A 15,885-nucleotide genomic window follows, 5' to 3' on the forward strand; every position below is an offset into this window, starting at 1 on the left:
AGCTACAAGGTCTGTGTTGTCTTCAGGAAGATGGCATCAGAGCTCTATTTAGTCACAACATAAGCAGCCAGTGATCCATACAGACCTGTATGGCTGCTATTCTAAGAGCCCAATACCACCATGCTTGATGGCAGAGACACAGTGCTCTACTGTGCCTAAGGAGGAAAAGTTTACTGGTTGTAACTCAGAATCTGCCACAGAACATACATACATTAGCTTTATGGTGGCCATGTTCCAATAAAACTTTATTTATGGGCAAAGTAATTTAAATTTCATATAATCTTCTCATGTCATGAAGTATTCTTGTGACTTTTTTTCTCAACCACATAAAAATGTAAATGCCATTCTTAGCTCATGAGTCACACAGATCTAGGCAGGGTAGTTTGCCAATGTAGTTTGCCAGTCTCCAAGAGGCCCTGCCATGAGCCACGGTCATCTGAATCTCACCAACTTGCTTGCTTGGTAGAGATCAACAAGCCAGGGCCAGCAACTAAGAGCACTTGCAGCCAAACTGACAACCTGAGTTCAATACCCCAGAACCCACATGGTCGAAAGAAAGAAGAGACTCCCTAAATTGTCCACATGTGTGTTATGTGGATATTCCTCTCAACACACACTCGAGAGCGCACGCACACTTGTGTGTAAATAAATGTAAAAATTAAAAAAAAAACAACAAGATGCCAGGTAGTGATGGTGCAGGCCTTTAATCCTAGTACTCCAGAGGCAGGCAAATCTCTGTGAGTTAGAGGCCAGCCTGCTCTACAGAGCGAGTTCCAGGACAGCCAGGGCTACACAGAGAAATCCTGTCTTGAAAAACAAAACAAAACAAACAAACAAAAAACAAGAATCAGGTGTAGTGGTGCACATCTTCAATCCCAATGCTCATGAAGCAGAAGCAGGAGGATCTCTGGGAGGTTGAGGCCAGCCTGTTCTAACTAATTCACTAGTTATATTGAATTCCAGAACATTCAGAGACCTTGCGGGGGGGGGGGGGGGGGGGATCAACAAGCCAATTGTACACTTTTTAAGGGAAAACCCAGAAACCAGGACAGTCGGTACTATTCTGTAAAACAACCGAGTTGGAGGAGTCACCAGCGACTTCCTACACTGCAGGAAAGCTTGCGATCTAGACACGCATTGGCAAAGACTAACGGACGACAGTGAGCAACAGAACAGCAGCAGCCTCACTTCTTACCAGGCTGCCAAGATGACCCAGTGGGAGAACTGGACACTTACATGCAAATCTTAACCCTCACACAGAAACTAATGAGAAGGATACTAAAGTCAAATTCAAATGTTTAAAGATTCTATAATAAAAAAGGGTAACTACCTCATGATCTTGGATCCTAGATACACAGAACACACAACTTCAGTCTTCTGAAAAGGGTCTGAAATTCGAAATATAAACCAACTCTTGGGACTAGGATACAGCACTTGTCCAGTATAAGCAGGCTCTTGGTTAGCTTCCACACCACAAAATAATACATAAATAATCATCACACAGCTCACAACAGTAAGCACACAATCCAATTTTAAAACCAGGGAAATGCCTGGCATAGAGGTGCACACTTTTAATCCAGTACTGGGGAGGCAGAGACAGGTGCACGACTCTCTGACTCCAAGCCCAGCCTGGCCAATAGAGTCTATGTCAAAAAACAAAACAAAAATAACCAAACAAAAAACGAAAATCAGGGCTGGGTGGTGGTGGCGCACGCCTTTAATCCCAGCACTTGGGAGGCAGAGGCAGGCGGATCTCTGTGAGTTCGAGACCAGCCTGGTCTACAAGAGCTAGTTCCAGGACAGGCTCCAAAACCACAGAGAAACCCTGTCTTGAAAAACCAAAAAAAAAAAAAAAAAAAACCCGAAAATCAAACGCAGGCAGCTGAACATGGTAACCATACCTTATTCCATGCAGCAGAGGCATGATGAGCATCAGTTCACAGGCAACCTGGGCTAACAGCAAGAGTCCATCTCAAAGAGCCAAACAATCAAAACTGCCAGGGATGGGAGCCACCTACCACTAGGGAGTTCAAATTAAAACAGGAACGATGCTAGGTGCGGGCTTTTAATTCCAGTGCTCGGGAGGCAGAGGCAGGGGGATCTCTGTGAGTTCGAGGCCAGCCTGGCCTACAGAGCTAGTTCCAGGACAGGCTCCAAAGCTACAGAGAAACCCTATCTGGGAAAAATAAAAAAGCAAAATAACAGTAAAGGGCATCCTGCACACCTGCCAAAAAGCAGAGAAGACACGCATGTGCAGAGGGAAGGTTGAACTTTTGGGGGAGAGGGGTTTGAACTGAACTCTTGCTTACAGCACCTTGGAACGTCACCTGCCAGATTCTCAAGAGGTCAGCCATCCAACTCACAACTGCACAACTGTATATTTTTATCCAGGAGAAATGAGAACCCATGTTCACTGTTTATCACCTCGGAAATGCATTGGTGGATACAAGCTGACACACTGGGGAGGACACCACTCAGTCGAAGAAAGCCAATCTCAGATAATACTAATTCCCACATGCAGAGTGTCTGGTGAAGAAGCCATCTTAAAGAATGGTTCCATCTATGCGACACTGGGGTACAAGGCACAGGAGTAGTTGAGAGAGAACGGAGACTCCTCAACCAAGGATACCAGGAAACATGTAGGATTATGGGAATGTTTGAAGGTCCATAGTGACATCTGTCAAAAGTACAGACCTAACATTACAGTTCGAACTTACAGTCCTAGCACTTAGATAGAAGGCTGGGGCAAGAGGGCAGGGTAAGCCCAGGAGTTTAAGGGCTGCTGGTCTGGCTAACATGGCTGCTACCTTACCCCCGGGCATAGCCCACTTCTACAACTCCCACTACAGATGCAGACTTGGGGAAAAGCCAAGACTTCTGGGGTCTTCCCTGAAACATGTGCTGTGAAAAAGAGCCAGGCAGGACCCAGAAGCTTCAAAAGGGCTCCTCAAAATAGCGCTGTGCTAGGGAAGACCAGAGACACTAGGATATTGCACAGGCTCACAGTACAGGCATCCCCTTGAAGCTTGGAGTTTTTAACCATGGAAACATCTTAGTAAAAACCTTCAACTGAAAATAAAAACTGCTGGAACTGAAGCTATAGTCCAGTGGTCTAGTTTCACAAGAACTTAGGTTTGATCCCCCAGTATTGCACATTCAATTTAAAAACAAACAGCTGGGTGGTGGTTGTGGTGGTGGAGCACGCCTTTAATCCCAGCACTCAGGAGGCAGAGGCAGGAGGATCTCTGTGAGTTTGAGGCCAGCCTAGTCTATAGAGTGAGTGCCAGGACAGGCTCCAAAGCTACACAGAGAAACCCTGACTCAAAAAACAAAACAAAACCAAAAAAAAAAAAAAAAACCCACAAAGAAAACATAACCAGGCCAGGCGGTGGTGGCACACATCTTTGATTCCAGCACTCTGGAGACAGAGGTACTCTGAGTTTGAGGCCAGCCAGCCTGGACTACAGAGTTCCAGGACAGTCAGGGCTATACAGAGAAACCCTGTCTCAAAAAACCAAAACAAGTAACAAGAAACATAGAAGCAGAGCACAAAACTATGCCTAACACCATGATTAAATACGAATGATTTAAATGAAAACCCCAAGGTAGGAAACCAAGAGGCTGGCTTTGGGCACATGAAACACCATACCAAAGCAGGACACAAGGCCAGCTGTAATGTGGCTGTGGCCTGCAGGCTGCTGCTTCCTGTCATCTTCCACAAGCACAGTAAAATAGAAACAAAAGCCACTTAAGAGTAAAGGAGTTAATTTCTTGCAATAAAAGAAAAATACTGCAGGGGAATGGCAGCAGCCCTTTAGCTACAGGAAAAAGGCTCCACATACAAGCAGCCATGAGGTGGAGACTCGAGTGATTGCTGCTCTTCTGGCCAGTGATGCCACCTGGTTTTATAATAGATGCACAGGTAAGAAACCCCTCAGCCATCAGAGGCTGGTTCAGGAAGGTCCTGGCTCTTGGGCACTGACTGGCAGGAACTATTCAGCAAGTCCACTTCTTGAGAAAGCAGCAGTTCATGATCCTTCCCTCCTGACCACCTGACCCAAGTGGTCTGCTGCCTTCTGTAACCTCACCTATACCTGATCCTGCCTAGCCCACCCTCACAAGGCCCCCAGAGAGCATGCTAAGAACATAGGATGCCCAAACAGTTGACAACATTTGGGACATACTTGCACTAGGGGTCTTGGCTGTTTTTCTGGAATTTAAACCTGATTGGGCATCTTGTAGTTTTTGGTGCATGTGCCAAGAGAAAAGAGGGGAGCAGGGGGAGATTCCCCAAGCTGGGTCCCCACCAGCACTGCCTAGGACAAGGCAGACTTCCCAGAGGGTCAAACTCTAGACAACAAAACCAGACTGAACCAAAGCCTGCTCAGAGAGCCACTATGTGTCCTCTCATCTGGGGGCTTGAGAGTCTGGCAAGCAGTGACTGAGGCAGGAAGCCAATAGCCAACACCCAGAGTCTCATCCCAAGGCCCTGCTGGGATTCACAGGGTGGCACTAGAGTTCCCTATCCAGAAAGCAGGGAACGACGAAGTTCCTTTTACAGGTGCTAGCCCTTGGCCTGCCATGGACACCCTCAGGGTTAGCTCTGGAGACTAGCTCACTGCAAAAGCACTCCTGGCAACATAGCTGGTGCCCAGAACACGCATGGCGGCACAAAGGAATACTGACCTATCCCTGCTCCTTAGCCACATCCATACTGGCCTGGCATAGAAGCTCAGGGCCCAGCCACCCAGCCTTATGGGACCTCAGACAGGCCAGGGTACCAGGTACACCCTGGGTGTACAGCCACAGAACACAGGATGAAAACAGATGGATGCCTATCCTTTTCATGGGGAAACCAAGGCACATTAAGAACCGAGTCAGAAGCCAGGTCTTCTTCATCAGCCTGTTAGGACCCTGGCTGGAGCTCTCTGTTGGGATTACTGGGCCAGGCAGGCGTGGGTAGGGCCCTTAGGAATGGGAAGGTGGGCATAAGCACCTGGGCCAAGGACCCAGGGCCCTTCAGCCCGCCTTCCTCATTCTCACCACTTTCCCCCATCTGAGTCAGATGCAGGAGTCCAGGTCTCCTCTCTCTTGCTAGTCATTCATTTCTTCAGCATATGACATGTCATCATGAGCCAGAAATCACAGCAAGGAAGAAATGTGAACTGGGTGGGAAGGGGTGGCTGGGGACCAGGATGATGGGAGCCTTTCACAGGTGAAGGAGAACTTTCAGAACGAGGGAACTAGAAGTAAGAATCCCAATCGGCAGGAACCATGGGCCTCATGTTGGGCAGGAAAGGGGTCTGAAGGCAAAAATGGTCCACAGGGCAGAGCAAGGCCCAGCAACTGGAAGAGGGCCACCAGAGGAGCCAGAAGCAGAGCAGTTAGTCTCTGCCCCTGAAGGCAGGGCAGTAAGCAGGGAGGATCCAGTGCTCTGGCCCTCTTCCTTTGGGACTGGCAAGGCAGAAGCTTCAATGAGGACCAGCCCTTCCTCACTGGGCCCCAACACTCTAGGCTGTGCCCTGTGGCAGGACTAGCCAGGAAGCAAAGGTGTGAGGCCAGGATTCCCTGGAAGGGCAGAAGAGCCAGGGCTCCTGCAGTGGGTGGACCTGGGCTGGCTGGGTCCTGCTGGTGTAAGATGGGTCATGCGGGGCAGTGGTAATGGGTGCTTCTGGGTGGTCTCCCACTCCATCACACGCTCACAGCAGAGACCAATTTTACTAGTGGGAGAGATAGCAGCAGAGACCCATCCACATTTATGCTGTGACCCCAGGAAGGGTCTCCAAGTCCAGAGAGGAAGCAGAAGGCTATGGGATGAGATGACTGTTAAGGATCAGCATGGGCCATATGTGTGCAAGGCCATCTCAGAGTGTCCCCATCACACACAAACGGGGAAAGGGCCACCTTGGAACCAACAACAGGGGGACCAGCGCCAGCAGCAGGCCCCCAGGACTCCAACTTAGTGGGGACCTCTGCCCTCCCAAAGGCTAGTGGTAAAGTGTCTCCTTGTCGGGCTAGGGTGAGCAGCAGGCTGAGAAAAGTTTGGGGTGACTCAGACCTGCACTTGGGATGAAGGTCCCCTGCTGTAGCCAACCCTCCCCCCCAGGAATCCCTTCTGAGGAAAGCCCCTCGGCCACGCTCGAGGGGCTCGTAGACCGGCTTGTGGTCCCTGCAAACAGGACTCCCAGTGCCTGCACACCTAGCCCGCCCTGCATGGCCCCTGAGGACACCGCTCGCCCCCTAGACCCCCAAACTCCTGTTCGCGGGACGGCAGCCAGAGCTCCAGAGGCACGTGCTCCGGCTCTGGGACTCCGGCCCGGACCCAGGCCCAGGCCTCGCGCCGCCGGGCCCGCCGGCCACCGAGATGCCCTGGCCACTCGCCGCTACTCCGCCCGCGTCCCGCGGGCCACCCCCGGCCCCCAACAGGTGGGCACAGCCCCCTCCCAGAGCCGCTCGTCCCCCGCGCGCGCGCTCCGGCCCCGGCGGCCCAGGGGCCATTTTGGGCCGGGACGAGCACCGGAGACCAGAACCGAGCCTCGCGGGCGGGGCGCGAGCGCGACGGGGGCGGGACGGGGGGGAGGGGCGCGGGCCGCGCGCGAGGGCGGCGTGGGGGAGGCGCGGAGGCCGCGGCGGGGCCGAGAGGCGCGGGCGGCGGGCCCGCGGCGCATAAAGGCCGTGGCGGGGCCTTACCTCCGACCCTGTACATGTTGGCGGCCATGTCCGGGCCGGCGGCGGGGCCGCGGGGCGCGGGGCGCGGGACGCGGGCGCGGGCGGCGGGCCGGGCGCGGGCCGGGGCGGGGGCGGGCGCGGGGGCGCCGGCGGGCGGTTTAAAGGGACCGCGCTGCTCCGCCGCCGCCGCCGCCGCCGCCTCCGAGGCCGCCGAGGCCGCGCAGGGACGGGAGGGCCGCGGCGCGGGCGGGAGAGGAAGAGGAGGAGCGGCCGCGGGCGGCGGGGAGGGGCCTCGGGCGCCGCCGCCCACCGCGCGGGCCGTTATCCGACCCCGCGCCGAGCCTGCCCGCGCGCCCCTTGCGGAGTGGTCTTTCTGAGCCCTTCGCTCTCCGGGTCCTCGACTTCCCCGGGTAGCCCTCCTGCGACCCCTCCAGCCTGTCCGTCAGCATCCCGGGGTGGCCCTCTGGAACCCACGCCCGTCTGGCCCTGGCATCTCGGGGTGGCCCTCCCGCATCCTCTCTTGAGTGGTCCTCAGCATCCCCGCGTGGCCCTGTCACCTGGCCCCCAGTATCCCGGAGAGGCCTTCCATCTACTCTTCCTGGAAGCCTCCGCTTGAGTGGCCCTTGGCATCCCCGGAGGCCCAAGCCTTGCATCCCCAGCACTCCTTCAACTCTCCAAAGTGGCCCCAGGCATCACCGATGGTCTCCTGAGACCCCTCCGGTGTGGTACTTGGCATCCTCCAGTATCTCTAACGTCCATGAATCTTGGAGCTCAGCACCCATTGAATGCATCTCCCGAGCCCCATGCCCACTTAACCTTCGGCATCCCCCCGCCCAGGTGACCCTCCAGAGAGTACCCTCCCAATTGGCCCTCACCATACCTGGGTGACCTGTCGAGGTGGGCCCTCCTAAGGCTCCCTGGGAGTTTCAAAGTGCCTTTGGGTCCTTTTGTGTGAGTCCTTTCCTGCATCCCTCATAGGGATACTCCGATTCCTGGGGGGAGAGGTCTTTAGTTTGGCCATCCTTGTACATCCTAACTATCCTCCCATGAGGCAGGCATGTTCCCGAACTGCCAAGGCCTTGGTGGGCCTCCCTTCTCCCTTCAGCTGAAACTGGGATCACATAAGCCTCCAGCCAACACCTCTACTCCCCACCCCACTCCCACACCAGGCAGGGCTGCAGTGCTAAGAAGGAGGCCTCTGTGGAGGAAGCCACCTCTTGGTAGCATCCAGAAGCATTTATGACTATGGGTTTGCCTTCGTGCTCAGCTAAGGTCTATGGAGAGTGGGGTACTTAGACAAAACCCCAAGGGTAGAGGATAAAAGGTGGTGCCCCTGATGGAATCCTGTCGGGCGGTGAGGAAGAGCTGAGTGGGGCTCTGGTTGAGTCTGAGCACTGTGGGTTACTTTGGTAGAGAAAGTCAATGGCTGTCAAAAGTTGGTGTCCTTTTTAGGTGTATCCTTGTGGAACATGGCAAATGGAGCTCAGGAAAGCACTGTAGACCCTTCTGTGAGGTTTAGGTGGTAAGAGGGTCAGGGCTGACAGTACTGTACATTACTAGGCAGGAAATTGCATGACACTTGGACCCAAGCTAGGAAGGGTCTCAAGGCCTATGCCACCTCCTGTGTGCTGAGAGGAAACACCGGAAAGAAGTAGATATGGGTCAGGAACTAGAACCACACAAACCTGCTGACAAGGTCTGGGAGAAGGTGGGCGGGGGACAGATGAACCAGGTGCTTGCATTCTGTATGCCACTGGAAAGGGTTAGAGAGAAGGGAAGGTGAGAGGGCTGGTCTACCACGGGCCTACCTCTAGTGTACACTACCTGACAAACTGGCCAACAGAAGAACTACCATAGGGCCTAGCATGGTGGCACATGGCTTTGACCAAAGCACTCAAGAGACAGAGGTTCAAAGCCAGCCTCAACTACGTAGTGAATTCAAGGACGGCCAGGTCTATATAGACCCTGTTTCAAAAAAAAAAAAAAAAAAAACCCGGGCAGTGGTAGCATATGCCTTTAATCCCAGCACTTGGAAGGTAGAGGCAGACGGATTTCTGAGGCCAGTCTGGTGTACAGAATGAGTTCCAGGACAGTAGGACTACACAGAAAAGTCCTGTCTTGAAAAACCAGGGAAAAAAAAAACAAACAAGCAAACATAAAACCCTAACAACAAAAAATTGCTGCCAAGTTGTGGTGGCAGTGCACACCTTTAATTCCAGCACTAGGGAGGCAGAGGCAGGCAAAGCTCTGAGTTCAAGGCCAGTCTGGTCCAGGGCTACACAAATAATCTCTGTCTTGGAAAACCAGGCAACAAAAGGAAAAGAAAAAACTACAAATGAAAAAGTCAGGCAGTGGTGCATGCCTTTAATCCTAGTACTGAGAGGCAGAGGCAGGTGGATCTGAGTCCAAGGCCAGCCTGGTCTACAGAGCAAGTTCTAAGATAGCCAGGGTTATACAGAGAAACCCTCTCTAAATAAATAAATAAATAACAAAAAAAAAACACGAAAACCCACAAAACTATCAAATAACCTCCCAGTCGTGATAGTTGAGAGGGCATAGGACTGGCATACTCTGAAGCATCTCCACTTGCCTCCACTCCAGAGGTAGGTAACCAGAACATAGGTGGTCACGGATGGCTTCTGAAGGAGCTCTCCAGAGCTGAGGATGTTCCTTCCCAGTGGAGTGCTATGTGCCTCAGAAGGCAGCTCAACTCACTGCCTTGCTACAGGCTTGAGAAGGTAAACCACCTAGCTCAGAGGCAAAAGGGACTAAGGAGAATGGATCCAGTTGGTAGCAGAGCCACTAGACAGAGAAGTGTTGCCTGTACAGTGAGGAAGGCTGGCTTAGGAAGTGGCAAGGTGAGCCCATCAGGTGATTTGATAAGAATGCCTTTCACAAGGGAGGCACAGAGCAGGTGAGAATCCAGCAGAAAAGAAAGTGCAATCGAAAGAAGAGAAGAATCCCTCACAGGGGTGCTCTGCCTTCTAGGTCCTAGCAATGTGGAGGCAATAGAGGCATCAGGTGCTTGGTGACAGAATGAGGGGAAGACTGTATGTGTCACAGCATGCCTCGGAGGCAAACTGTTGAACTAGTAAGAGGAGTAAGGTTTCCCATCACTTCAGGAGAAGACAAAACTATCAAAACCATCAATGGAACCCATTCAACTGACTTTCTGAGTACCTCTTTGATGCTATAAACAATGTCAGACACTAGCGGTTCACACAGTCTCTCTGCCTTGGGAAGTTTATCACATAGCAGGAGTGGAGAGAGAAGCAGAAGGTAATGCCATGTGATAAGTGGTCTGAAGGCAGTGAAGGCACAATAGTGAGAAGACACCATTATCTCGTGAGAGGTCAGGGAAAGAGGCATGTGAGGGTCCTCTGCAGGTGAGCAAAGGTCTAGAGATGGGTCCATGGGGCCAAATCCCATTCCAGGACTTTCTGGTGTTGTGGGATTTGGGGTTTTGCCTCAGGGTTCTCTGGTGACCTGCACTCATCTGTTAAAAGCAATGCCTAAAGTTGCTGCGGATGAAGGAGGGGTAAAGCTCAGCCTATGGCACCTAGTCCTAGAGGCAGGAAACCAGAAGTGTTCAGTTAGTTAAGCTGCAGGAAAGCCCCCCTGAAGCCTGAGCAGGAGAGGTCCGTGGCAGGTTCCAGCACATGAGTGCAGCCCCAGTCATCTGAGGCCTGTCTTATGTGTTACTGAACTTTAAAGATTACTGAACCACTTTTCAGAAAAAATATCACAGACAAGGACATAAAGCTAAGCAAACAAAAGAGGAGCACTGTGTGTCGTGATGCTCGCCTTTGATCCCAACGCTCTGTGAGTTTAAAGCCAGCCTGGTCTACACAGTAAGTTCTGGGACAGCCAGTGCTGTGTACAGAGACAGAGACTCTGGTTCAAACCTCCCCCCTCCTTCCGTGGTCTTAGCTGACTGTGGCGAAGAAAACTGGCTTGAGCCTCCTGGACAAGCTGTGTTTGCTGGGGTCGGAGACCTGGAGAGGTGGGCTTCACAAGCTTTCTGGAACCCAGAGAATCCTGAGTGAGTTCCAGATGTCAGATTTGCACATTGTTTGGTTTTGGCTTTGCTTTACTGTGGTTATACTTATGCCCTGGTTCTTCACTATTGGAATAAGAAAGTATTTAACATAACAGGAGCCCACAATTAAGAAACTTTGGGTTTTTAAAGAGAACTTTTATTTTAAAGTGTTGAAATTTTTAAAAAAAATTATTTATTTATTATGTACACAATATTCTGTCTGTATGTATGCCTGAAGGCCAGAAGAGGGCACCAGCTCTCATTACAGATGGTTATGAGCCACCATGTGGTTGCTGGGAATTGAACTCAGGACCTTTGGAAGAGCAGGCAATGCTCTTAACCACTGAGTCATCTCTCCAGCCCAAATGTTGAAATTTTTAAAGATTGTGGGACTTTCAAAGTTATATATATATTTTTTTGGGGGGGGGGGAGGTTTTCGAGACAGAGTTTCTCTGTAGCTTTGGAGCCTGTCCAAAGCTACTAGCTCTTGTAGACCAGGCTGGCCTTGAACTCACGGAGATCCACCTGCCTCTGCCTCCCGAGTGCTGGGATTAAAGGTGTGCACCACCACTGCCCGGCTAGTTGTATGTACACTAACATGATCTTGAGGACAAACAAGAAAGATGTTTTGTGTTGTATTTGTGTGTCAACTTGACAAGGGGTCAATTGTGGAATTTTTGGGTTTTTTTGTCTTTGTTTTCAATTTGACCCAAACAACTAGAGTCATCTGGGAAGAACCTCCATTGAGGAATTGCTTCATCAGATTAGCCTGTGGGCATGGCTTTAATGAGTGATGTGTGAGGGCCCAGCTCACTCTGGGTAGGGTCATCCCTGGAGGTGGTCCTGGCTTGTACAAGGAAACAAAGAGCCAGCTACTAAGCAGCATTCCACCATCATCTCTGTTTCGGCTCGCGCCTTCAGGGTCCTGCTTTGAGTTCCTGCCCTGGCTTTCTTTCTTTAACATGGGCTGTAGGATGATGTAAACCCTTTCTTCCTTCCTCCTCCCCCACAAAAATAGAAAATTGACCTTTTTTTTTCCTAGCAGCACTCAAAGCATAGAGAAATAGTTCTTAAGAAGAAAATATAACCCACAGTTTTTTACCCAGACAGATTTTCTTGCATATATAAAGTTCTCGAGAAAACATTTCCAGACATACAAGAACAGGAAAAAGTTCTTTAAAAATTCAAGTGGGGCCAGGCAATGGTGGCACACGCCTTTAATCCCAGCACTCGGGAGGCAGAGGCAGGTGGATCTCTGTGAGTTCGAGGCCAGCCTGGTCTACAGAGCTAGTTCCAGGACAGGAACCAAAAAGCTGCGGAGAAACCCTGTCTCGAAAATTAAAAAAAAAAAAATTCAAGTGGGGGGGCTGGAGAGATGGCTCAGAGGGTAAGAGCACTGGCTGCTCTTCCAGAGGTCCCGAGTTCAATTCCCAGCAACCACATGGTGGCTCACAAACATCTGTACTGAGACCTTGTGCCTTCCTTGCCAGCAGTACATTGGATGCTTAATAAATAAATCTTTAAAAAAATAAAAATAAAAATTCAAGTGGCCAAAAGTGGGCAGAGGAAAGACCAGGGAGTCTCAACCCTACACAAAGAACTAAAGAGAACTATGGAATGCTGAGAGTAAGAGACATACTCTTCCCCAGGGAGGGGCACACCGTTTCATTATCTGATACCAAATAGCCAGTCCTGAAAACACAGATACATGCCACATTATACAGACTGAGTAGGTTATACTTAGAAATATGTATGTGTGTGTATACATATATATGCATGTAACAACAATCAATGCAAAAAAGAGGTCATGAATCTGAGAGAAAATAAGGTGGGATATGGGAGGGTTTGGAGGGAGGAGAGGGGAGGAGGAAATGATATAATTATAATATGAAAAAGAAAACAACTGGACAGGCGTGGTGATCCACACTGTAATCCCAGCACTTGAGAGGTAGAGACAGGACAGAACATGAACTACATAGTCTAAGGCCAGCCTGGGTTATATGAGACCCTATCTAAAATAAAGAACTTAGTGGGGCAATGGTGGCACACGCCTTTGATCCCAGCACACGGGAGGCCGAGGCAGATGGACCTCTGTGAGTTCAAGGCCAGCCTGGTCTACAGAGTGAGTTCCAGGACAGCCAGGGCTACAAAGAGAAACCTTGCCTCAAAAAACCAAAAAATAAAATACAAATAAAAACTCAGGGACCTGGAGAGAAGGCTCAGCACTTGCTGCTGTTTCAGGAGACCATGGCTCAGTTCCCAGCACCCATGTAGCTGTTACAGCTGTCTGCTCCGGGGATCTGACGCTCCCTTCTGGCTGCCTTGGCCACTTCAGTCCATGGTACACATATGCAGGCACTGTACACATAGTATAAAAGAAATAAAACTTAGAAGCTGACCTTAATTTCAGCTAATTAAAAAATACAAAAGTATGCAGATGGCCCAAGTTCTGGAGTAAGCTGATTATAGGAGGGCAGGGCAAGGGCTGGGGAGTTGGAATGGGAGGTAAATATAATGGGTCTTGGGGCTGGAGAGATGGCTCAGTGGTTAAGAGCAGTGACTGCTCTTCCAGAGGACCCAGGTTCAACTCCCAACAGCCACATGGCAGCTCACAACTGTCTGTAACTCTAGTTGCAGGGGACCTGACACCCATGGGAAAAACACCAACATGTATATAATGAAAATAAATAAATTTTTAAAAGTATATATAATGGGTCTTGCTTGCATGAACTGGCTGAGGAAAAGCCAGGGCAGAGGAGAGGAAGACCATGGCACTCATTACCAAACCAAAAAATCAGTGCTGTCTACATTGAAAAACAGGTGGTACTCATCCCTTATTGCAGGGTCTCACTGTGTAGCTCAGGCTAGCCTCAATGTGCACCAGTCTTCCTGCCGCCACCTTGAGTGCTCGGGTTGCAAGCATGCACCATCACCCCTGCCATCTTACCGTCTTTCCACTGGGCTTTCCCAGCTTGCGTAGTTTCACTTCTTTCTCTTTAATGTTTTTCATGTGTGGCAGAAGCTGCATGCTTCAGAGCCCCATCATTTCACTCCCTCGGATGCCCCAGAAATAGCTGGGGCGACCTGATGTGAACAGTCCTCACTTGAGCAATCAAACTGTTTTGTTTTAAAAGAAAACCTTGGTTAATTCTAAGCAGGTGTTTTTGTAAACCAATGAAGTAATCTCTTAGGTAATGGCACAGCCGGCTGTGAACTACAGCTTCAAAGGGCCCCAGCAGCCCTGCACTGAAAAAGTCAGCTGCTGTAGGCCTCTGTCTGTTCCAGGTATCCAGACTGGGCTGCTTGGCTGTGCGTGTCAGTTTGACACAAGCTAGAGTCACCAGAGAGGAAGGAACCTCAGATGAGGAAAGGCCTCCATGAGATCCAGCTCTAAGGCATTTTCTCATTTAGTGATCAATGGGGGAGGGCCCAGCCCATGGTCCTAGTTTCTAGAAGAATAAGAAGGCTGAGCAGGTCATGAGGAGCAAACCAGTAGGCAACCCCCCTCCATGGCCTCTGCCTCCAGGATCCTGCCCTGTTTGAGTTCCTGTTCTAACTTCCTTCAGTGATGAACAGCAATGCTGAAGTGTAAGCCAAACAAACCCTTTTCCTCCCCAGTTTGCTTTTCCGTCATGTTTTGTCACAGCATTAGAAACCCTAAGTCACAGAGTGTCCTCTGCAACCCACTCAGAGCAAGGGTATCAAGCTGAGACAGGGGCTGAGTGTCCAGTGAGATCCCGTGGCTATGGCTAGTTCAAGAAAACTTGAGCCTGCTCTGTTGGGGGAGTTTTTGCCCAACCTGACCTGCATCCCCTTGACTAAGGTGCTAGAGACCTTTCCCCGCAAGACCTTTCTGCTCCTTCTAAGATTAGCCAACCTGTCTGTGCAAACCCCTAATCACCCCATCTCCTCAGAGCTCCCCACTACCTATACCCTTCTCTGGCGCAAGTTTTTCCCAGTAGAGCACTGGACCCAGAACCTGGCCACGTGATTGTGGGGAGCTGTCCTATAGACCTCAGCAGCACCTAGCCCTCTACCCATAGGGGCCAAAGGCATCGAGAGAAGATGCCCTGCTCCCCTCCCAACAGGGGGATCCTTGTGCATATGCTGATGGAGCAAAGGAAATCAAGTTTACTAAGTCTGACCTTAAAACTGGGAGGTTTTCCAGGTCCTCTGGGCGGGCCCAGAGTAGTCTTAAGGGTCCTTAACCATAGGAGCTGAAAGAGGCGGCAAGAGTGGTGAACACTGAGCCAGTGCTGCGCCTAACTTACCCCGGGCAGCTGGGAAAGTGAGCTGCAGCTCCCTGGAGCCTCATGAGGAACACAAATGCCTCCATCCTGATCCTCATGTAGTGAGGCCCGCTGCAGAGACTACAGAACTTAGTGCATCTGTCCTCTTAGCGCACTGAACCTGTGGCCACCAGCTGTAGCAGCCCCTGGAAACTATGCCCTGCCCCAGTGTTTGGGCAGCGGTGCTCTCACTGGCACTGCCGACAGTCCCAGTACCAGGCTGCATTCCTTGCTCAATTCCCTGGTGCTCTAAATGATTTGGCTTGTGTTGTTGTGATGGGAGAGATCCTAAGAGAAGCTGACCATCTCAGATTCCATCTGGCTGCAGACTCAGGAGGTGCCCAGGCAAACGCACAAGACCCGGAGGAGCCCTGCCAACCCTCAGCCGTGAGCGGAAGTCAAGTAACATGGAGTCCTTTAAAGCCACTCGGAGCTGAATTGCACATAGCACCAGGCACTGCTGTGGTGACCTTTGACCCTAGCCCGCCACATGCTGTGCCCCAAGTCAAGGTGGTGGGAGGGTTACAACGTGCCCAGGGCCCTGTCCAGACTCTTTAGCACTATCCCTGCCCTAGTCCATGTGGCACCGTATTCTGCCTTCCCTTTATCCTTTGTACCCTGAAAAATGTAGAGGCCTCTTGGATGGACAAAAATTACACCAAGGAGCCGGGCGGTGGTGGCACACACCTTTAATCCCAGCACTCGGGAGGCAGAGGCAGGCAGATCTCTGTGAGTTTGAGGCCAGCCTGGTCTACAAGAGCTAGTTCCAGGACAGGAACCAAAAATCTACAGAGAAACCCTGTCTCGAAAATTAAAAAAAAAAATTATACCAAGGGTCAACTGGGAAGGGATACCCAGTAGGGTGATGAAGGCAGACTTCCTGGAGGA

General features: G+C 51.0%; 1 protein-coding gene across 6 annotated transcripts in view; it reads right to left on the reverse strand.

Moving 5' to 3' along the window:
• Nucleotides 1-7,581, reverse strand: part of Mta1 (metastasis associated 1) — a 41,444-nt gene extending 33,863 nt beyond the window's left edge. For 4 of the 6 annotated variants that reach the window (XM_075947262.1, XM_075947261.1, XM_075947260.1 and 1 more), the window contains exon 1: nucleotides 7,227-7,320. In XM_075947262.1, coding sequence (XP_075803377.1) covers nucleotides 7,227-7,299 — 73 coding nt within the window. In that variant the 5' untranslated portion in view covers nucleotides 7,300-7,320. Of the gene's footprint in view, nucleotides 1-6,690; nucleotides 7,061-7,226; nucleotides 7,321-7,549 lie in introns of those variants that run through there. The other 2 variants (XM_075947265.1, XM_075947264.1) reach the window with 2 other exon arrangements.
• Between the last annotated feature and the right edge of the window lie 8,304 nt (nucleotides 7,582-15,885).

The sequence above is a fragment of the Microtus pennsylvanicus genome, chromosome 14, assembly GCF_037038515.1.
Source record: "Microtus pennsylvanicus isolate mMicPen1 chromosome 14, mMicPen1.hap1, whole genome shotgun sequence".
NCBI lineage: Eukaryota > Metazoa > Chordata > Mammalia > Rodentia > Cricetidae > Microtus > Microtus pennsylvanicus.